The 24,670-nt window shown below is 35.0% G+C and overlaps 1 protein-coding gene across 2 annotated transcripts in view; it reads left to right on the top strand.

Moving 5' to 3' along the window:
* TTLL7 (tubulin tyrosine ligase like 7) overlaps positions 1–24,670 on the top strand; it is a 144,775-nt gene that overhangs the window by 114,565 nt on the left and 5,540 nt on the right. For both annotated transcript variants that reach the window (XM_030326057.1, XM_030326056.1), the window contains exons 19-20: positions 1,194–1,354; positions 14,714–14,887. In XM_030326057.1, the coding sequence (XP_030181917.1) occupies positions 1,194–1,354; positions 14,714–14,887 (335 nt within the window). The remainder of the gene's footprint in view (positions 1–1,193; positions 1,355–14,713; positions 14,888–24,670) is intronic.

Here is a 24,670-nt window from a genome sequence, read left to right as displayed (position 1 = left end):
TTTGTTTCTTATGTTTATTGGGCAAATTTATTCCCTCTTTTGTGAAATTCCAGTCCATGTATTTTTGTGCATTTTTTTCTAAGTTGGTGGTGTTTATGCCTATGTTAGGCATTCATTATGTATTTCTGATATTAATCTTTTGTTGGAGGTATATATTTTAAATCTATTTTCCCAGTTTGTAATTTGATCCTTTATTTTCTTGAAGGTATTTTTTGATGGCCAGAAGTTCTTAATTTTAATATAATCAATCTATTATTCTTTCATGGCCCACACTTTTTTGTGAGTTAAAGTAATCTTTTTATAACCTAAGGACTAAAAGATATTCACCAATGCTTTTCACTAAGATATTTAGTGGTTTATTTTTTATTTTATTTTTATTTTTTAAATTTATTTTATTTTATTTTATTTTTAATATAATTTATCGTCAAATTGGCTAATACACAGTGTGTAAAGTATGCTCTTGTTTTTTGGGGTAGATTCCCTGGTTCATCGCTTACATACAACACCCAGTGCTCATTCCAACAAGTGCCCTCCTCAATGCCCATCACCCATTTTCCCCCTCTCTCCCACCCCCTTCCACCCTCAGGTTGTTCTCTCTATTTAAGAGTTTATTATGGTTTGCCTCCCTCCCTCTCTGTTTGTAACTACTTTTTCCCATTCCCTTCCCCCATGGTCTTCTGTTAAGTTTCTCAAGATCCACAAATGAGTGAAAACATATGATATCTGTCCTTCTCTGACTGACTTATTTCACTCAGTATAATACCTTCCAGTTCCAGCCACGTTGCTACAGATGACATGATTTAATTCTTTCTTAACGGTTTATTTTTTAAACTTAAGACTCTAATCCCTCTAGAGCTGATTTTTTAAATCGAGTGAATGAGGATTCAGCTTTATTTTTTAAGTAAAGCTTACTATTTTTCAATCTCCATTTATTGATTTAATTTGCATTTAACTTAAATTTTAACTTCAAACTTAATCTCTTCTTACTCCAATGGTCTGATTTGCCACCTGTGGCATACACCAAACTTACATAAATGCATGGGATTTTTACTCTGTGCTGTTGTTTAATGAATTAGTGTGTGTGTGTGTGTGTGTGTGTGTGTGTGTATTTATGCTTGAATTACATATATTCATCTTAGAATTTTAGACACACACTTACTTAGATTTTGAAATAACTTTGTTTTTTCCACTAGGTTTTGGACATAGTAAAAACAAGTATCCGTACAATTCTTCCACGCATCTGGAAGGTACCTGATGTCGAGGAAGTAAATTTATATCGGATTTTCAATAGGGTTTTTAATCGCTTACTCTGGAGTCATGGTCAAGGACTGTGGAACTGTTTCTGTGATTCAGGGTAAGTTCTAAATTACCTTTTATTATTGTTACTTTTAACATTTTATTATTTGGTTAGAGGAAGGCCAATAAAATGGTTGAATTTCCGTAATGACCTCTTAAAATATGGATATTTTTTACTGCATATAATTTTTTTGTACTCAGCTGTAGTTTATAGCAGTTGAACTGATTTAGATGAGATAATGAATATGAACATAACACCTAACTAAATTGAATTCAATGGAGAGAAAGTAGTCTTAATGAAAAATCTCAATTACGAATCAATATTCTTAATGTTCTTCTGCTCTTTCCTTCGTACAACAGACTTCCAAAATATGGCTACCATCCCTCTCCAAAATTTCAGTCCTGCCAAAGCTATTGTGATTCATTGTTTCTTTAGCCTTAAGATAATTTAAAACCAAACATTCCCTACCTCTTTTTCAATTAGAAAGGGCTACCTTTCTGGCCTTCCCTTTATCCCTTTGTTATGCAGGTTTGATATTTTAGGGGCTTCTGCATCTTCAATTGTTTACTAAATCCTGTTAGTTTTTCTGTCACATTCCCATGGGGCTACTTTCTTTTTCATTGTTCTTAGCTATTGTTAAGTACTTATTACCATGTTGAATACTTTTGGAGATACAGAGTTGAATTCCCCACAGATCCCTGCAAGACTCTTAAAAATGATAATAGCTAAAGCTATACTACTTACTGTATGCCAGGCATTGTTCTAAACACTTTATGTATAATGAGTGATTTAATCCTCATAACAGGTTTTATGATTTATCACCATTTTATAGACAAGGAAACTGAGGCACAGATAGGTGCTAAGGACCTAGTGCAACTGGGATTTGGCCTCAAGGAACCTGGCCCAAGAATTTATGGTCTTAACCAATAAGCTTTGTTGCCTCTAGTAGACAAAAGAAGAGATATAAAAAAAAATAATGATTATAAAAGAGACATAAAGTATTGTAGCCATTTATAGAAAGGCTAGGTAAGATTAGTAGATTTCTAGACATTTTTGCCTCCAGTTTTTTGTTTCCCATATCCATCCTACTGTCAGGGGTCATTTCCTAAAATCTGTAGTGAGTTCCCTCATTTATCATTAAAGTCTAGAGTTTTTATCTAGAGACACAGCACTCTCTAATATGCTGATTCTTTCTTATTTCTCTATAAGAGAAATTTTTCTCTTTGTCATTACTTTTCTACTTAAAGCTTGTGCCAGAAAAACAAGCTCGTTATTTTCAAATATCTTTAAAATGTTTTCTTTTCTTCATCGGGGCTTTTGGTGTCCTTAAGTGTCTGACCGGGCTGCTTTCCACAACCCTATCCCTCCAATTCCCTTTGCATTATTTAAATTCAGTGTAAAGACCCAGCCTGTACTTCCTTTTTGGTAAAATCATAACAGCCTATTGTAGTCTGAAATGATGTCTGAATGTCCTCCATTTAAATATTCTGGTCATCTAGTACTGATTCATTCATATCATTTGCAGATTTACTCTCACTACTATCTCCTCAGTAGCCATTCACAACAGGAAGACTTTCTAAGGTGCTCTGGGTTTGGGTAAAACCTGAGAGAAATCTTGGCTATAAATTATTTCCTCAGAGAGTTAAGTGGAATATTTGAACTATGCTCTATGGCCTGTTAGTTGTTGCCTCTTTGTAGAAGTTCTCTCAATCTAGACTCACAGTTGGAATGTTGTTTTTTTGTTTTTTTTTTTTTTTCCTGTTTGTTGATCCATTGGTTGGAATGCTACATATGAATCCCAGCTATTTTTCACCAGGGAAAACAGTCAGACAGTCTGCTACTGAAACTAGTGCTGGTAGCTTTGAGTTCATGAGATAATCTCCAACTCCAGACCCTAAAGATGCCCATCAAGTGGTTCTTCTTTGCCTCTAGGGCTCCTCTTCCCTGAACTAGTTTGGTAAAATATTAATTGATTCAGAATCTTTTTCTCTTGTGTTTTGCACAATACTCCCCTTAAATTTCTCTGGTGGTATCTATTATTATTGGTATTGATGATGAGAGTTAACAACATTTATTGAAGACTTACTAAAAGCCTGACGTTGTTTTACATATTAAATAGTCTTATAGTTGCCACTTTAGTGTTTTGAGTAAATTATTATTGTTATTCTCATTGTATAGATGAGGAAATTAACACATAGAGAGAGCATGTAGTTTATCCAGGTTCTTATAGTAACTAGGTGAGCATGGATTTAAACCCAGGTTGTCTGAGACAAGAGCCCAAGCTCTTAGCTGTGTGTTTCACTGATTCCCTTCAAAGCAGCATTCCCAGTGGTTGCCAGACTTGCTTGATTGCAAGTCCCATAGCCTTAGTCAGATCCCCAGCCCCACCACATCTGGGCAAATAGAGCAGGAGTTTGAGCCCAATTTGACCTCCATACTCCATCCATTTCTTTAAAATTTTGGTGGTTTGTAGAGGTGAGTTTAACACTGGGTTTTATTTTGCAGCCTTACGAATGGGTTTCTTAGGCTTCCTCAATTTCATGAAGTCACACAGCATTGTGTTTGATTCACAGGTTAGACCCAGAGTAGTGTTAGTAATCCTTTGAGTCATGTTTAGTCAATGCATACTCCTTTAACGTTTGGCCTACAGCCCAATAGTCAAGGCAAAAATCTACTCTAAACTCAGTTCTAAGAGAATGATTTTAATAAAAGCACAACTGTCATTCACAGTTAGGTGTAAAATCTTGGAAAAATATAATTCAAATAAGTCTGGGCCACCTTGATTCTTTCCTCTGCCCATCAACACCCCAATAACAAAGCAAAATAAATAAACCACTCCCTGTCCACATCCAGACACATCAAAGAATATCGTAGGAAACTTTGTGGCAGGTTTCCCTAGAGTTGGCCCAGAAGTTTTACTGATGCACCAAATAGAAAACACCCTTATCCCTCTTTCTTACTTTTCCAGGCTGCTAAAGCCCATGCTCAGTGACCCTTGTTGTTACATGGAACCTTCTCTTGTTATCACATGATGCCCCACATTCTGAATGTGTTCTCTGTAGGGGAATAGCTCTTAGAATTTTCATGAATAAAATTATCTGCCATGTTTTGCTGGGATAGAGGAAGTCTTGGTGCTGTGGACTCAAACTCAGGTCTGAGAGCTCATGAAAGGTAGCCAAAGGATGTAACATTTCAGCTGAGACTTGTAGGAAGAGGAAGAATAGTTTTCCAGGTAAAACAAAAAAGAGGAGGCAGGGGGAGGTATGGGAGAAGAAATGTATTGTTTGGAAAAGCCTTTTCTCCACTCAAAACTATGATCTGTACACCCCAAAGAAAGAGAATCTGTTTGGACCTGTTAGCCAAAGGCATTTTCTAGTGGAAGTTTTTCATGGAAAAGCTTTTTCTCTTAGAATCTTCAGGCAAGAAGAAATGATAAGGAGTATTCTAAGCAGTCTGCTTTCAGGCTGAATTATATGCCTACTTAAAAATATATGCATGACATATAGACTAAAAATGACATGAATCTTCCTGTTCTCATATCACTTTCAATTGGATGTGTTGTTGTTAGTACTTTTCAGCTCAATTGTTGCTGTTTATTCCGTTGGTATAGGCCAGTTTTTGTTTTGTTTTGTTTTTATTTTCCTTTCTCCTTTCTGCTACTTAACTTTGGTCCACTCAGTCATCCATTCTGACTTCTATTAGAGACGGAGAAAAAAGATGAATCCGTTTTACTTTTTAGATAGCTACTTTATTAAATATTTTGATGAGAAAGTTGGTGAAAAATATTGGATTGCTGGATAATTAGAGGCTTTTCAAGTCTCTGGATTTCATTAATACCTTCCCTTTATTGCCAGAAGTATTCACTATTCTGTATCTTATTGTTATATTACTAAAAATGGTTGTTTAAAGTTGTTTCCTGTTATGTATCTCTGAGCATTAGGGAGTACCAAACAAATTTTTAACCAGTTAATTTTTCTTTTTCAATTTATGGATTTTGGCTCTTCTGTTTTTCGGAAGTTAGATACAGAAAAAAGGCAGATAAGACCTTGGGTTCTTTAAAACGGAACTGGTATTATAAGTTATTTTTACATCCTTTCACCTTCTTATTTCTATATGCCTCTATATGCCAGGTGTAGTGGATAGGAGGTGGGGGACATAGTTCTAACATACTCAGTTTGAAAGATAGGTTTCCTTTGTGCAGAGAAAGTTAGCCTAGTACCAAATGAAGCAATTCCTATCCATTTTCTTTTTTTCTTTATGAACACTGGTGCGCTGACACTTAAATATGAATTAATAGAGTAGAATGTGGTCTTTGGCCTGTGGTGGTGAACATACACAACAAAAATTGGTAAAAGACTTTGATCCACATATTTATTTTAAATATTTAAGGAAGAATGAGAGATTGAGAAGCAGAGCTGGTGATATAACTTATATAATATTCAGACTGTTCCATCAAATTCGAGTGTTATAGAAAAAGCTCTTTTTACCTTGCTTCCATTTTATTTGTTCTTTTCTTACCTCTCTATACTCCAAATCAGGAAAAGAAAAATTGCCATGATGTTTGTAACTTGATAGTGGATCTAATCAAATGGCTCCAAAGGATCAAAATAAAAATATATCCAAATTAAGAGAAGAGGATGTAGCAATACTCAATTTCAGTGGAGAGAAAAGTCCTAAGCAGACAGTCGTAACACAGGATGTTTTCCTGAATGTATTTGTATTTATATGAAATTTTTATTTATCTGGGCCTAAACATGTAGGACTTTGAAATTAAGACATATTAATTATAAACACATTCTCTAATTAATTGGTATTCTCCAATATTTTTCTTGATCAAATTAGGTTAAGTCAATTGCACACACACACACACACACACACAGGTACATATGGGTATATACAAACATGTATGTGTTATATCTAGTTTTTCTTGTATTTAGTAAAAATTAAACCTTATTTTAAAAGTTAATTTAGCTAGCACATTACTGCTTCTTGAATGCAATAACTTTCTTAAAATAATAAAAACAGTATTATATTTAGTCCTGAACATCTCAGAATATGGAAGAAAATTTATTCCTTTCAGTCTATTCATTTGAATCTCATTCCTTTTAAGAAAACCTGTGATAGCATGATGACATGCTATCTTTTTAGGACCACATTTCTCCCGAAAAAATAAACAGTAGCCTTTCTGCTAAAAAAATGCCTTTCTGAGTTTTTAAAGCATTTTTAAAAATTCCAAAGATATCAAATATCCACAGAAAATTGAAAATGGAGTCTTTGAATTTCCCACTGGGAAGTAAATTTCTTCAGAAAAATATTTTCCTTAATATTTTTTTCTTTCTGAAAATCTACTGTTTTCTTTCTCTGAGGGTTAAGCGAGCTGGTTTATGTAAAACGAGACCTGAACCATTACTAAGTCTCAAATAAAACTTTCCCCTTGAGACTTAAAAAGAGTTTCATTTACACTAAGGAAATAAATCTCTTTCTCTCTCTCTCTGTGTCTCTCTCTCTGTGGTGGTGGGGGTGGGTGATGAGGTGTTTCCTGATTGGGATCATCATGGTAAATTTAGAATTGTAAGTATATTTATATATATTTGTGTACCTGCATGTGCATAGACACACACACACACACACACACACACACACACACACACACACATTAAGTTTACCAAGAAGTGTGTACTACTACCTGCTTTGGTATAAGTTGAGTGCATGAAAGGAGGAAGAACACTATGTTTAAGATTTCAGTCAGGCAGTATTCATTGAGATAACATTACTTCTAGAATAGAGAAACTGAGCTCTAGAAATATCATGGATATATAATTACATCTGAAAGGGTTTTGAAAGGAGTGGTCATAGTCAAAGGATTAATTTACATGTTCCTAGCACAGAGACCACAAATGAAATCACAGCAAATTTTAAATTCTTTTGTGGGATCATTATTTTTTTCTATTTTTTCATCTTTTATTTTTTCCCCCTTTTTAAAAAAAATAAATTTTAGTTAGCATACAGTGCAATATTGGTTTCAGGAGTAGAATTCAGTGATTCATCACTTACATAGAACACCCAGTGCTCATCACAAGTGCTCTCCTTAGTACCCATCACCTTTCTGGCCCATGCCCCACCCACCTCCCCCCATCAACACATAGTTTGTTCTCTGTCATTAAAAATCTCTTGTGGTTTGTTTCCCTCTCTTCCCTTCCCCACCTCCCCTTCTCATATGTTCATCTGTTTTGTCTCTTAAGTTCCACATATGAATGAAATTTGTCTTTCTCTTATTGACTTATTTCACTTAACATGATACATTCTAGCTCTATCCATGTCATTGCCAATAGCAAGATTTCTTTCATTTTGATATCTGAGTAATATTCCATTATATATATGTATGTATATGTAATATTCCATATACATATATGTATGTATATATATATCACATCTTGTTTATCCATTCCTCAGTTCATCAATTGATGGACATTTGGCTATTGTTGATAATGCTGCTATCAACATTGGAGTGCATGTACCCCTTTAAGTATGTATTTTTGTATTCTCTGGGAAAGTACCTAATAGTGCAATTGCTGGATCCTAGGGTACTTCTATTTTTAGTTTCTTGAAGAATCTCCATACTACTCTCCAGAGTGGCTGCACAAGTTTGCATTCCCACCAGCACTGCAAGAGGATTTCCCTTTCTCTGCATCCTTTCCCACACCTGTAGTTTCTTGTGTTGTTAATTTTAGTCATTCTAACAGATGTGAGGTGTTATATCATCGTGGTTTTGATTTGTGTTTCCCTGATGATGAGTGATCTTGAGTATCTTTTCATGTGTCTGTTAGTCATCTGGATGTCTTCTTTGAGAAAGTGTCTATTCATGTCTTCTGCCCATTTCTTAACTGGGTTATTTGTTTTTTGGGTGTTGAGTTTGATAAGTTCTTTATAGATTTTGGATACTAACCCTTTATCAGATATTTTGTTTGCAAATATCTTCCCCCATTCTTTGGGCTGTCTTTTAATTTTGTTGATTGTTTCTTTCACTGTGCAAAAGCTTTTTACCTTGATGAAGACTCAAGTAGTTCGTGTTTGTTGTTGTTTCCCTTGCCTTCAGCAACCTGTCTAGTAAGAAGTTGCTGCAGCCGAGGTCAAAGAGGTTGTTGCCTGTTTTCTCCTCTAGGACTTTGATGGTTTCCTGACTCACATTTAGGTCTTTCTTCCATTTTGAATTTATTTTTGTGTATGGTGTGAGAAAGTGGTACAGTTTCATTCTTCTGCATGTTGTCGTCCAGTTTTCCCGACACCATTTGTTGAAAAGACTGTCTTTTTTCCATTGGATATTCTGTCCAACTTTGTCAAAGATTAGTTGACCATATAGTTTCTGTTCTGTTCCATTGATCTATGTGTCTGTTTTTGTACCAGTACCATATTGTCTTGATGACTGCAGCTTTGTAATATAGCTTGAAATTCGGAATTGTGATTCCTCAAGTTTTTTGTTTTTTGGTTGTTTTCAACATTTGGTTATTTGGGGTCTTTTCTGGTTCCATACAAATTTTAGGACTGTTTGTTCCAACTCAGTGAAAAATGCTGGTGGTATTCTGATAGGGATTGCATTAAATGGGTAGATTGATGGGTGCCTGGGTGGCTCAGTCGGTTAAGCATCTGACTTAGGCTCAGGTTATGATCTCGGGGTTTATGGGTTCGAGCTCCATGTCGGGCTCTGTGCTGACGGCTCAGAGCCTGGAGCCTGCTTTGGATTCTGTGTCTCCCCCTCTCTCTGCCCCTTTCATGCTCATGTTCTGTCTCTCTCTGTCTCCCAATGATAAATAAACACTAAAAAAAAAATTTTTTTTTTAATGGGTAGATTGCTTTGGGTAGTATAGACATTTTAACAATATTTGTTCTTCCAATCCATGACTATGGAATGCTTTTCCATTTTTTTGAAGAATGCTTCTTCAATTTCTTTTATGTGTGTTCTGTGGTTTTCAGAGTATAGATCTTTTATCTCTTTAGTTAGATATATTCCTAGGTATCTATTGTTTTTGGTGCAATTACAAATGGGATCAATTCCTTGATTTCTTTTTCTGCTGCTTTGTTATTGGTGTATAAAAATGTAACAGATTTATTCACGTTGATTTTATATCCTGCAACTTTACTGAATTCTTGTTTTTGTTCTAGCACTTTTTTTTGCAGTTGAACTTTCAGGTTTTCTGCATAGAGTATCATGTTGTCTGCAAATAGTGAAAGTTTGACTTCTTCCTTGCTTATTTGGATGCTTTTATTTCTTTTTGTTGTGTGATGCCAGTACTGTGTTAAATAGTAATGATGATAGTGGACATACTTGTTCCTGACCATAGGGGAAAGACTCTCAGTTTTTCCCCGTTGACAATGATATTAGCGGTGGTTCTTTTGTATATGGCCTTTATGATGTTGAATTATGTTCCATCTATCCCTAATTTATTGAGGGTTTTTATCAAGAATGGATGCTGTATTTTGTCAAATGCTTTTTCTGCATCTATTGACAGGATCGTATGGTTCTTATCATTTCTTTTATTAATGTGGTGTATCACATTGATTGATTTGTGAATATTGAACCAGTCATACAGCCCATGAATAAATCCCCCTTGATCATCGTGAATAATTCTTTTAATGTACTACTGAATTTGATTTGCTAATATTTTGTTGGGAATTTTTGCATCCATGTTCTTCAGGGATATTGGCCGGTAATTCCCCTTTTTAGTGGGGTCTTTGATTTTGCATTCAAGATAATGCTAGCTTTGTAGAATGAGTTTGGAAGGTTTCTTTCCATTTCTATTTTTTGGAAAAGTTTGAGAAGAATATGTATTTACTCTTCATTAAATGTCTGGTAGAATTCTCCTGGGAAGCCATCTGGCCCAGGACTCTCATTGGGAGATTTAAAAAAAAAAAAAAAAATTTTTTTTAATGTTTATTTATTTTTGATAGAGAGAGAGAGAGAGAGAGAGCGAGCGAGCATGAGTGGGGGGAGGGGTATAGAGAGAGGGAGACCCAGAATTCAAAGCAGGCTTCAGGCTCTGAGTTGTCAGCACAGAGCCCGATGCGGGGCCTGAACTCATGGAGTGCGAGATCATGACCTGAGCCAAAGTCGGATGCTCAACTGACTTGAGCCACCCAGGTGCCCCTCTTGTTGATTTACTGATTCAAATTCTTTGCCAGTTATGGACCTGTTCAAATTTTCTGTTTCTTCCTGATTCAGTTTTGGTAGTGTGTTTCTAGGAATTTGTCCATTTCTTCCAGATTGCCCAGTTTGTTTACATATAATTTTTCATAATATTCTCTTACAATTGTTTGTATTTCTGTGGCATTGGTTCCTCTTGCATTCATGATTTTATCTATTTGGTTCCGCTTTCTTTAGTTTTTGATAAGTCTGACTAGGGGGTTATCAATTTTGTTTATTCTTTAAAAAAACTAGCTTTTAGTTTCATTGATTTGTTCTACTGTTTTTGTTTGTTTGTTTCTATATCATTTATTTCTGCTCTAATCTTTATTATTTCCCTTCTTCTGCTGGCTTTAGGCTTTATTTGCTGTTCTTTTTCTAGCTCCTTTAGGTGTAAGGTTAGGTTGTGTATTTGGGACCTTTCTTGCTTCTTCGATAGGCCTGAATTGCAGTGTACTCTTCTCTTAAGACTGTCTTTGCTGTATCCCAAAAGATTTGGACTGCCATGTTTTCATTTTCATTTGTATTTTTATATTTCTTTAATTTCCTGGTTAACCCATTCATTCTTTATAGAATGTTCTTTAACTTCCATGTATTTGAGGGCTTTCCAAATTTTTTCTTGTGGTTGATATCAAGTTTCATAGCATTGTGATCTGAAAGTATGCATGGTATGATCTCCGTCTTTTTGTACCTGTTGAGGGCTGATTTGTGACCCACTATGTGATCTATTCTGGACAGTGTTTCATGTGCACTGGAGAAGAATGTGTATTCTGCTGCTTTAGGATGAAATCTTCTGAATGTATCTGGTAAGTCCATCTGGTCCATTGTGTCATTCAAAGCCATTGTTTCCTTGTCGATTTTCTGCTTTGGTGAGGTGATCTGTCCATTGTTGTAAGTGGGGTATTAAAGTCTCTTATAATTGTGGTATTGTTATCAATGACTTTCCTTATTTTCATCATTAACTGATTTATATATTTGGTTCTTCCAAGTCGGGGGCATAAATATTTACAATTGTCAGATCTCCTTGATGGATAGGGCCATTATGATATAATGCCCTTCTTCATTTCTTATTACAGTCTTTGTTTTAAAATAGAGCTTGTCTGATTAAGTATGGCTATTTTGCCTTTCTTTGGACATCCAGGAGCATGATAGATGGTTCTTCATCCCCTCACTTTCAATCTGCATGTGTCTTTAGCTCTAAAATGCTCTTGTATGCAGCATATAGGTGGATCTCATTTTTTATCCATTCTGATACCTTATGTGTTTGGATTAGAGCATTTAGTTCATTTATATTCAGAGTGTTAATTGAAAGATATGAATTGAGTGCCATTGTGTTACCTGGTGATGCTCTCTGGTCCTTTCTAATCTCTGTGCTTTTGGTCTTCCCCTCACTCCCCCTCAGAGTCCCTCTTAAAATTTTTCGCTGGTTTAATGGTCACAAACTCCTTTAGTTTTTGTTTGTCTAGAAAACTCTTTATCTCTCCTTCTGTTTTGGATGACAGCCTCGCTGGATAGTGTATTCTTGAGTGTATATTTTTTCCATTAGGCACATTGGATATATCTTGCCACTCCTTTCTGGCCTGCCAGGTTTCTATGGACAGATCTTTTGTTAACCTGATCTGTTTTCAGGTTAAGGACTTGTAGGTTAAGGACTTTTTTTCCCTTGCTGCTTTCAGGATTCTTTCCTTGTCTGTTTATTTTGTGAATTTGACTATATAGCTTGGTGATGGCTAACTTTTTTTCAATTTAATGGGAGTTCTCTGTGCTTCTTGGATTTTGATGTCTGTGTCCTTTCCCAGATTAGGGAAGTTTTCAGCTATAATTTGCTCAAATAAACCTTCTTTCCCTTTTTCTTTCTCTTCATCTTCTGGGACTCCTATGATACAAATGTTATTATGTTTTAATAAATTGCTGAGTTTCCTAAGTCTGCCTTTGTGATCCCTGGCCTTTGTTTCCCTCTTGTTTTCAGCTTCATTATTTTCCATAATTTTTATCTTCTTTATCGCTTATTTGCTTCTCTGCCTTATCCATCCTCGTTTTTATGTCTTCCACTGGGTTGGCATCTCAGTGATAACATTTTTAATTTCAGCCTGACTAGAATTTAGTTCTTTTGTCTCTGCAGAAAGAGATTCTCTGGTGTCTTCAATGCTTTTTTCAAGTCCAGCTAGTATCCTTATAATCATTGTTTTAAATTCTAGTTCAGACATCTTACTTATATCTGCATTGATTAAATCCCTGGCCATCATTTCCTTCTGTTCTTTCTTTTGAGGTGACTTTCTCCATCTTGTCATTTTGGAGGAAGAAAACAACAACAATAATAATAATAGAATGGAATAAAAGTTTAAAAATTTTTTAAAATAAAATAAAGGAAGCTAGATCCTAGGTGTATTTTGGTCTGCTAGTTAAGAGAAGCTTGATAGGAAAAAGTGAAAAGAAAAAAGAAGAGAGAAAAAAATTAAAAATTAAAAAAATAAATAAATAAAGTGTCCATTCTGTATCCAAGAAACAAAAGAGAAGAAAAACACAACAAAAACAGAGGCACCAACAACAAAATGAGCCAACTAACAAAAAAAACAAATGAAACTAGATCAGGTTTCCCCTAGAGCTGAAACTTTGCAGTGGTCTATGGTAGGCTAAACTCAGGGAAAGGATTTGTGCTGGGCTTCTGGGAGAGGGGTCTGCTGCTCAGATTCTCAGGCCAACTTGTCCTAATGGAGATGTGCCTGGAGGGCACAAGGGGGCCTTTGTGTAATGGCTCTATTCTCCACTTGGAGGCACTGTTTAGCTCATTGGGGTGGATCAGTGTTGGTGGGCTAATAATGATAAATGGCTTCACCCCACTCTCTAGTCTCCAGGGAGGGAAGTTTGCGCCCTCACAGATGCATGATCAGCCACCCTTCCTGTGTCCACTGCTTCCATCAGCTCCCTGCCTTAACCCTGTCTGTGTCTGAGCTGTCCACCTATCAAACAGTGCCTCTCTCCAGAGTTTTATCTCAGGCACAGCTGTGTTTCAAAACCCCACACTTCAGAGACCTTTACAGTTCAGACCCTCAGTGATCTTCTGGGGGAGGATCTCACTGCCCTGTGGCTGGCTTGTCCCAGGAAATGGTCATGCCACCGTTCAGTGGCAGTACTCAGAGTTTATGGTAAATCACAACACACAGCTGGCTCCAGGATTTGCTGGCCTCAACTGGCATCTTTCTTCCTATATCGGTGGCAGCTTGATGGTGCCCACCTTGTCTTTTACCCAGAGAGAGGTTGTATCACCTCTACCAAATGTACTCCAAACCGAGGAACCATTTCTCCCTATGGGACCTAGGGGATCCTTAGGCCAGTTGCCTGCTCCTGGGGCCCGGACAACACCAGAGTCTGATCTCTGAAACTTCAGACTCTGTGCTCAGCTGTTTAATAAAAAAACTGGCGGTATTGAAACCCTCTCCTTCCCCCGCCTCCGGTGGTTTTGGGGAACCATTTTCTTGTGCAGTCCCCTGTGTGTGTTTTCACTCTTTCTCTCTAGCTGCTTTCAGGGGGGTGTTTTCTTATGCAAACCCGAGTGCTGCTGTCTCCCTGCAGCCACCTCTGTCTTTCTCCTCTCCATGAAAATAGCTCCCTCTGCTCTGCAGCACCGCAGCTTTTCTCTCCCCCAGTTCACCTGTCTGCACCAAGTACCTGCCTCTGCCTTCCTCTGTGTCTCAAATTATGCAGATTGCTCTGTTAATCCTCAGATCTATTTCCTAGGTGTTCAGAATGGTTTGATGTTGGTCTAGCTATGTTCAAGGGAAGAGACAAGTATAGGGTCCCCTTACTATTCCACCATCTTAACTCCTCAGATCTTGGGATTATTATTAATATAAAGGTAAAGATAACAAGGACTTTAGAAAGCTTAAAGTTTTAGAATACCTAACTTTTGAGAAATAAGCTCGATATTTTACATATACTTTAATATAGAGTAATGGAAATTTTTAGGAGGTGTTGGGAAGCCATGCTGATAGCTACCCACAGTTGATATCAGTAAAGTCTTTAGAGACAAATAGCATATGAATTCTATGTTATGTTTTTTAATATAAAGATTAATTTTCAAATATATATTTATTTTATACCTTTCAACCACCTGCAGTCACTTCACATGTTCTGAGGCCACTTCTACTTTTCCTTATTGGTTTGTTGCTAGGTAAGTGATAAAGCTGGTTGCCTTTTTTAACAGCCACATGAGGTCATGTCTGTTTCCATGCCCACAGATCCTCTTGGGAGAGTATTTTCAGTAAAAGCCCGGAGGTGGTGACTCCTTTGCAGCTCCAATGTTGCCAGCGCCTGGTTGAGCTTTGTAAACAGTGCCTGCTAGTGGTTTACAAGTATGCAACTGACACAAGAGGATCACTGTCAGGCCCTGGTACTGATTGGAGTAACTCCAGGTACTTGTTTACATTTCTACACCCTGTGAGTTTTATATAAAGTAATTCCACAATGCAGTTTGCAGTTGAAAGTCTCTTTTCATTTATATAGCTAGAGAAAAAGCTAAAGACCAAAAATTCATACCCGCTATTATCTACAAAAGACTTTTAATTTGCACAGTCTTTACCTTTGAAGGACCAAACAAGGACAACAGCCACAAACCTGAAGGTGACAGAAATAACCTACATGGAAATGAGATTATTTGGTTTATATACTTTTGCTTTCAAAAGCCAAGTAAAAGCATCCAAAAAATGGTAATTAACTTTTTGCTCCAATAAGGATATTTCAGATTTATCCATCAGCCTGATAAGTTGGGAAGATGCCTTTAGTTTAATTTTTGTTGTTCAGTATGCCTCCACTACTCCTTTCATCACCAAACAAATCTATGGGAGGTGAATTTTGTTAAGTTCCATTTAAAAACTGAATTTTAATAAATATTGTCCAGTTAAAATAGGTAGTTTTCCAAATCATAAAAAATAATGTTGTTTTTAAGCTGCAAAAATACACAGAGTAAAAAAGAAGTACATTTTAGGATTTTTCTGTACAATCATAGTTCCCATTAGAATTAAAGATGGATATGCGACTTCATTTTTAGTATATATACATTGAAGTACTACTCAAGATAGAAGAAAATAAACTAGGGGCGCCTGGGTGGCTCAGTCGGTTAAGCGGCCAACTTCAGCTCAGGTCATGATCTCGCGGTCCGTGGTTCGAGCCCCGCATCGGGCTCTGTGCTGACAGCTCGGAGCCTGGAGCCTATTTCAGATTCTGTGTCTCCCTCTCTCTGACCCTCCCCTGTTCATGCTCTGTCTCTCCCTGTCTCAAAAATAAATAAAACGTTAACAAGAAAGAAAGAAAGAAAGAAAGAAAGAAAGAAAGAAAGAGAAAAAAAAGAGAATAAACTATGACTTTGAAAAACTAAGTGATAGTCAAAAGATGATAGTATTCAACTAACAGTCGAATAGGCAATGAGGAAAATAGAACCACCATAGCTTGGATTTTCTTTTTGAAATACCTAGAAATTAATCTGTTTATTATAAAAATCACAGAGAGTATATTAAAGCTAACTTTCTATAAATTGACTTACAACAGCAGAATGGCTTGGAATATATTTAACAAAAAGTATTGAAAGATGTATTTTTAATCTTTGTGTTGGATTCTGACTGTTGCATTACCTTTAGAAGCTGCCTGATTAGAACAATGGTAAGGATAAAGCTAGCCATTAATATTTGAAATATGTAAATATCAAAACAATATTCTACAGTTTAATGGTTTGAAGCAAATTATTGAACTACAACTTATATTACTTTCATTAGTATTTTCATATGGTTTGAAAGAATGATGGTCATCATTGAAATATTACAATATATAAATGAAGAGGCTTCATTTTAAAGAGTGATACTCTGGAAGGATGATCAGAAAAATCTTAAGTTCCAGTCTAGGAAGCATGGTTTCAAAATCTTTAATGTCACACTTGCAATTACAGATTTTGTAACCCATTTTCTGTTGAGGGATCTTATAACTTTTGTAGAGAGCCAAAAATAGGATGAGGTCATTCTGGAGGAAGAAGTTACACCTTGCAGTTGGTTCAGGCCTTTTTATTTTCTCCCCCTTTTGGTGGTCAGAAGAGATATTCTTGACTCTGGAACCTTGAGTTCTGGACTTCTGATAAATGCTCACTATAACCCAAGTATGGTGATTATAAGCATTTTGGGGGATGGATATTAGTACACACACCCTCTATTTCTGCCCAAGTTCAGAACCATTTGAGAGAGAAATGTAGGAATCAGACAGGTGATCATCAGAATGTGGCTTCGTTACTGAGTAAAGCTACATTAAAGGGCATGGTATAGATTTGATCCAAGTGAGTTCTCTAAAATTGACTTTGAGAATTAAATGTACTGATCCAGTCATAAGCAGAGCTGGATCAACCCAAACCTTCCACACTACCCCATAAAGTCTAGTTCTGTTGGTGTTGGCTAAAGAACAAATAAGGATGCACCCTTTCTGCAGATAGACTAATCCAACAAGAGAAGGGGGCCAAGCCAAGCATACCTGGTTCCTTCTTTTAAACCTGAAAATCAGGGACCCCTGGGTGGCTCAGTCAATTAGGCGTCCAACTCTTGATTTCAGCTCAGGTCATGATCTCACAATTTGTGAGATTAAGCCCCACATCGAGCTTTGTGCTGACAGTGCAGAGCCTGCTTGGGATTCTCTGTCTCTCCCTCTCTCAACCCCTCCCTCTCTCTCTCAAAATAAATAAATAAACTTCAAACCTGAAAATCAGATAACTCACTTCTGGGAAAAGGTCAGAAATTTGGTGGAAATTCTTCTACTTGGAAACCACAAGGAGGGAAGAGAAATGAACCTGTCCTCCTGATATCTAGCTATTAAAACCCAAGTCAGTGTCACATTAATTTAAAAACATGTGACAACTAGCCGTATCTTCTTTCCCTTGTCAATTAAGAACCTATAGCATTTTACTTTATATGTAGAAGTCACTTAACTTATACTTATTAATGCATAGATAAATTTCATTTATTAAGTTACCTAGTAAAGTATAAATTAATATTTATAATTTAATATATACCTAATATAAATAATGTATGGGGTATACCTAAATACTTTATGAGGAGATATAAATTTAGTTCATTTATCTATAAAATTAAAAGAGAAGAAAATAGAGATAACATAATAGAGATAACATATATATATATATGTTATCTCTATTTTCTTCATATATATATATATATCTATTGTGTATATATATATATATACACACACACACATATATATATGTATATATTTTCTCTCTCTCTCTCTCTCTATCTCCAGGATACTAGAATTAAAATGTGTTTCTATATTTCATATACTGAGCTTCCATATAAGCTCATTTCACAAGGTGTTTCATGGCTAAAAACATTTTTAGTTCAAAACATTTTGAGTTCAAACTTCTGCCTTCGGTAATGAGCACTAGGTTTTTGGACAAATCTTCCTTTTAATACGAACTAGAAAAGCTAGACAAAATACCGATACCTTTGCTTGAAGACATTGGAGAGTTAATTGGGTACATAATGAGTGCTTGTTAGTATTGAGTAGTACTTTTTTTTTTTTTAATGTTTATTTTTGAGAGAGAGAGAGAGAGAGTGAGGGAAGGGCAGAGAGATGGGAGGACAGAGGATCTGAAGCAGGCTCTGAGCTGAGAGCAGAGAGCCTGATGCAGGGCTCGAACTCACAAACTGTGAGATCATGACCTGAGCCAAAGTCAGACACTTAACCAGTTGAGCCATCCAGGTGCCCCAGTACTGAGTAGTACTTTTGATAGACTCATGGGCCTAAGGGAAAAAGTAGCAGTTCAAGGTCTGCCAAAGATGGGGATATTGGTAAACACCCTAGATTTCTAGGAGTAACAGTCATCCAGATGTTTTGCAAAGCAGAAGTTAACAGAATTACAAGGAAAAATAGATCTACAACCATAGATGGAGATCTATCTTATCTATATATATATAAATTAAAGATATAGAACATCTTAACAATATAACAGACTTAACTGTCATATATATGACTTAACTGTCATATACAGAAGTGAATCTAATAATCTCAGAATATAAAATACCAAGGACACCAGGAATTTTTACAAAAATCAATCATATTGTGGAATAACAAAACATATTTCAACAAATTTCACAAGACTTAACTCATACAGAGTTTTTTTTCAGACCCCATGCCATTAAACTACAAAATAATAGCAAAGATTATAATTGGAATATCCATACTTTGGAAAGATAAAAAAATTATGCTTCTAAGTAACTGATGAATCAAAGAAGATCAAAGATCTTAATGGTCATAAGAAAATATTTTGAATGGATTTATAACAAAAATACTATAATAAAAATTGCAGTATATAAAAAATCATTATTATAGGCATATTTATAGACAATTTACATAAATTGGCATTAGGCAAGAGGAAGGCACAAATTTAATGATATCAGTAACCATTTTGAAAAATGACAAAATGACATTAAGATAAACCCAAAGAATACAAAGAAAAGAGAGCAGAAATTAACAATAATGAAACAAACAATAAAGATTAACTTGGCCAAAATGTGTTTTTGAAAAGACTAGTAAAATTGATGAGCAACTTGTGAGACTGATCAAGAATACAAGAGCCAGAAATAGTTAACATCAAGAACAAAAATGGAGACATTACTACAGATCCTACAAACATTGAAAATTTTGTAAGAAAACAGAAACAATTTCATGCCAATAAATTTGGTAATTGAGATTAGGTTAACAAATTCCTGGAAAAAGACATATGTATTACCAAAAGTGACACAACTTCTTGTTAGGAAGTCTTATATAGAAATTATCAAATAGTCTTGACTATAGAAGAAATTGAATCAGTAATTAAAAACCCTCTCAAAGGTCACTCTAGATTCATAGGTTTTCACTATCCAATTCTATTAAGCCCATCTAGAGAACAGACAAGGAGGGAACATTCTCCAACTTGTTTTATGAGGCTGCCATACATTTGATACTAAAACCTAACCAGGACATTATGGCAAAGGATAGTAACAGCTCAATCTTATTCCAATGTAGATGCAAAAGTCTTAAATGAAATATTAGCAAAATGAACCCAGAAACTTTAAATCGGATAATGTATCATGATCAACTTCTGTTTATTGCTTCAATTTAAGGGTGCAATAACAGTAAAAAGGGGTCAATGTAATTTTTATAGGATAAAAGATCATTTTAAAAGATACATACACATCACTTGATAGAATTCAGGGTACATGTTTTTTTAAAAATGCAAACTAGAAACAAAAGGGAAATTCTTTAATTTAATGAAGAATAACTACAAAAAACCTACAACCAACATGCCTAATGATGAAATGTTGAAGGATTTCCTTATGAGATTAGGAACAAGACAAGATTGCCTGTTATTACCACTTCTATTTATTACTGTACTAGAGGTCCTAGCTGGTTCAATGAGTCAAGCAAAAGAAATAAAAGGCACTAAAGTAAAACTCAATGCTAGTGGATATGATTATTTCATAGAAATCTAAATAAATCTACAGATAAATTATTAAGTAAATTTAATAGTTTTAATGAAATCAAGGTCACGAAAATCAATTGTATTTTTTCTATATAAACAGCTCAAATATGAAATTTTAGATACGATATTATTTTCAGTAGCATCAAAGAATAGTTAATACTTAGGAATAAATGTAACAAAAATGTGTGAGACTTTTAGGTAGGAAAATGTAAACTCTGGAAAGATATACCTTGTTCATCATTGGAATCAATATCATCAAATGTCACATCTCACATAGATCTGAACATCTCTAAATTCAGTGTAATCATAGTATAAATTCCAACAAATTATTTTTTTTTGGGGGGGGGGGCACAGTATTTGACCAAAGCTTATTCTAACATTTATATAGAAAAGCAAAGGGCCAAGAATAGTTAGGACACTCTTGAAGTAGAAAAATAAAATGGTAGGGTTTATTAACTATAGTGTACTAAGACTTTTAATAAGTTAAAGTAATTTAATTTAATAGTGTAATATTGCCAAATAGATAAATAGACTGACGGAAGCATTCAGAAAGTCATAAGTAGACCCAGGCATATATAGAGACTTGATTTATGAGAAAGGGAGGTACATTTGATTTATGACAAATGGGAAAAAAGAAATTTGTTTTAAAAAATAGTGTGGAGGCAATTAGGTTTCTAAATAGTAATAAAAAAAGGAAACTTGAACTTACTGATACCATGTACAAAAATCATTTCCAGTGAATTGACTATACAGATGTGAAAGGCAAAACCAAAGATTACGCAGATAATATAGTAAAATATTTTCATGACTTTGAAGTATGCAAAGATTATAAAAAATAGGACCAAAAGTGCACATCATTAATGAAAAAATGAATTTTGCTACATTAAAATTAAGAATATGTGTTCATTAGAATATATCCTAAGAGGGTTAAAAAACAAGCCACTGAATGGAAGAAGGTATTTACAGCCTGCATAACCTGTGTAAGATTTTTAGAAAAATCTTACAAACTTCTAAGAAAAATCAGAACAGTCTATAAAAAAAATGGGGAAGACACTGGAAAGGAGAGAGGGTGCTATAGTATAGGGTTCTGGACTGTTAGGAATATTCAGTTATTTAACCTGGGTATCAGTTTTACAAGTAATCACTTTATAATATTCATTAAGCTAGACGTTTATGTTTTATACATTTTCAAATGTGTACTATACAATTGAGTTAAAGACATGGTACCATTATGGCCCTAGGCCAAGATAGCTTGAAACATCTATCTCAGAACAGGGGTAGTCTTGCCTAGTGAGGCTGATTTCATAACACATAAGTAATATTTCACCTTTGTGCACTATTTCTTTGGCTCTACACTCTATTAAACAGGCATGGCAGAATCTATTGGACTCTTCAGAAGAGAAAACTGAAAACTGAGGCTCTTGGAGGTTAAATAGCTTATCTAAATCCACATTGCTAGCAATGGCAGAAGTGGGACTAGAGCTTCCCCCACCCCGTACCCCAAATCAAAATTAAAACAGTGGGACAATCCACACTCATTAGGATGGCTGTTATCCCCAAAATGCAAAATAATAAGTGTTGGTGAGGGTATTTAGAAGTTGGAACCCTCATGCATTGCTATCTCAGAATGTGAAGTGATGTGGCTGCTATGGAAAACAATTTGGTAATTGACCAAAAAGTTAAATATAGAATTGCTGTATGACCCAGCAATTTCACTCCTCAGTATAAACCCAAAAGAATTGAAAACAAGTACGCAAACAGATGCTTGTACAGCAATATTTATAGCAACATTATTCACAATAGCCAAAAGGTGGAAACAACTTAGGTGTCCACCAACAGATGAATGGATAACACCATGTGATATATACATACAATGGAATATTATTCAAATAGTCTATATAAAAGAATAAAATTGTGACTCATGCTACAACATGGACAAACCTTGAAAGCATGCTAATTAAATAAGCCAGACACAAAAGGACAAGCATAGTATGATTTCACTTATATAAGGTATCTAGAAAATATCTAGACAAATTCATAGAGACAGTAGAATAGAGGTTACCAGGGAATGGGAGGAGGAGGAAATGGGGATTTCGTGTTTAAGGGCAAGGAGTTTCTGTTTGGGATGAAAACATTTGGAACTATATCGCGGTGATGGTTACACAACCATTGTGAATGTATTTAATGCACTGATTTATAAATGATAAATGATAAAACTTAAAAATGATAAAACTAGTAAGTTCCATGTTCTATATCTTTTACCACAATAGAAAAAAAATTAAACACAGGAAAAATATTATGATGAGTTTCATTTACCTTTGTTCCCCAAACTAGGAAGCTGAGTTTATTTTGGGGTCTGAGGGGCCCTGATCTTACTCTAGGACAATCTTGGAAGGTGGGTGTAGCTTAAGTTTTCAAGGCTAATTCCCTACCAGTCTTGTAATGCTCACATTCCAGAGATCCTCCGTGGTCAGCAATAAGTTGGCATTGACAGGCCAACCAATTCTACGTCAAGTAGAAATTAGACAAATACATGTTTTATGTCTATGTGATGGATATGTGAGGTTGTACACACCTAGCCTCAGAGATGAGAAGTGAGGGTATAAGTGTGAGGTATTTTTCCTTGGTATCTACAAATTAGCTATTTTTGTACATCAAGAGTAAGCTAGAGTAAAGGTAGAACTAAACTTTTCACATTTTTTTGGTGCTTTAACACAAAATCTTTAGATAGATATATATAGGCTGTAAATGTACTTCCCAGAGATCTTCTTCTTGCTAAAAATGACCAAATTGTATTATTTAATATCATTGCAAAGAACATTTCAAAAATAATCTTTGATGTTCAGCTAGTGTGGAATCTCCCAAGAGATATTAATGGAGATTTTAAGGCATATAATCCATTGTGTTTCCCTGTTATGTTTTAAAATATCCCACAGCACTTGCTTTAGGGAAACAAAGTGTTTCTTTCAATGTAATTTCATATGCTTTTTTTAGTTCATACTGAACTTTTTTCCTTAGAAAAAGTTTCATTTTAGCTTTTTCTGCCTCTATTAAGAAGTTTAGGTTTGTGGATGTATAATTTTTTTCTACTTTCTAGGTTATTTTACACTTCATAGTTTTGAAAAACTGAGTATAATCATTGTATCCATTGGTTTTAAAGTTGAGATTCACACAGAGAAATGGCCATATATACAGTAGCTAGGAGCACTGATTCTGGAGTTGGTGCACATGGATTTGAATCTGAGCTCTGCCATTTACTGGCTGTCTAACTGTGTGCAAGACATTTGACCCCCATATGCTTTAGTGTATTCATATGTAAAATGAAGCATACAATAATATCTACTGTATAGAATTGTTCTGAGAAGTAAATGAGTTAATATTTGCAAAGCAATTGGAATAGTGGTGAGCACACAGAAAACACTAAATGTTACGTAGGTTAAATAAAATAGTATAGCTACCCCTGGACTTCGTGTTCTTATTTTATTTTATTTTTTTCATCTGCGGAATGGAGATCTTTAACTCAAACAGATATGTGGATGTTATTGTAATGTCAGTAGTAACTATTGCTGAGAAATTCTTCAAAAGGAAGTTGGTAGAAGTTATTGTTTACTCTGAAAATTATCAATATAATCAGGATGCATTTTCAGTAGAAGAATAACTCTCAACCAATACAAAGTAGTGGGTTTTGGTCAAACACCTTATTTTCTTTTGCACCTCTGCCTTAGATAGGAAGGGAGTCTTTTCATGACAGAAGACATCAGATTAATCATCATGATTCCACTAGCTCTTGACATAATAATTAATCCATATAAATTACCCAAGTGATATTAAGAAAATAATTTATATAATCTGTGATGTGAGAAATCAATTGTTTCATTATTCATCACCCATTGTGCAATTTTGATTTAATTTGGTTTGTTGTATTATTTTACTGCTCTATTAACTTAATGATTTGAGCAATTATTTATAGTTTGTGGTACTAGGTAATAGATTTAGAGGATATTATTAGATAATTCATGATAAAGTGATGTTTATGAATATTATAGAGAATTCTTCCATTTTAATTTGAATGCTGTATGCAACTTGATCATAATGAATTCATATTCTTCTATAAAATTCATATAATACAACTATAAGTGTAATTTTCTGTTGACATAGAGGTATAGTAATTATCAACATTATTTAATGTAGAATAGGTAGCTAATTGTACTCTTGGCTGTCAGTTTCTTTGTGTATCTCTGGAAGTGTGATACTGTTGCTGTTCTAAAGTCAAGTGAAAAAAATAAATGAGTTGATGCTCTACCATTGTTTATTTTTTCAAAAATTTCAAACCTCCTTCTATTGCTGACTATAGTTTTGGAAATTCCTCATAGATGTCTTTGTCCTGGCTTTATACCATGTCCTTCTCATCATTACCAAGACTTATACTTTTAATAGCTATGTTTATGTGCATTTGCTCATGTGGATTTCCTTGTGGATTTCCATTTTTCTCTAGATATATAGATTGGAGTGGCCTAATGCTAATCAAAGTTTTTCCAGAGAGAAACAAATTATACAGGTGCACATTCTTGTTTACAATTCCTTATTCTCAAATCTCTGAAAACTAAAAAGGAAGAGTAACCTTTTTATTGGCAAATCTGACCTGACCTGAATTGACATGAAGTTATTTATTGTTTTCATCCTGTTT

The sequence above is a fragment of the Lynx canadensis genome, chromosome C1, assembly GCF_007474595.2.
Source record: "Lynx canadensis isolate LIC74 chromosome C1, mLynCan4.pri.v2, whole genome shotgun sequence".
Classification (NCBI taxonomy): Eukaryota; Metazoa; Chordata; class Mammalia; order Carnivora; family Felidae; genus Lynx; species Lynx canadensis.
Note: the sequence above shows the minus strand (reverse complement) of the source record. Positions and strands in the feature narration are given on the sequence as shown.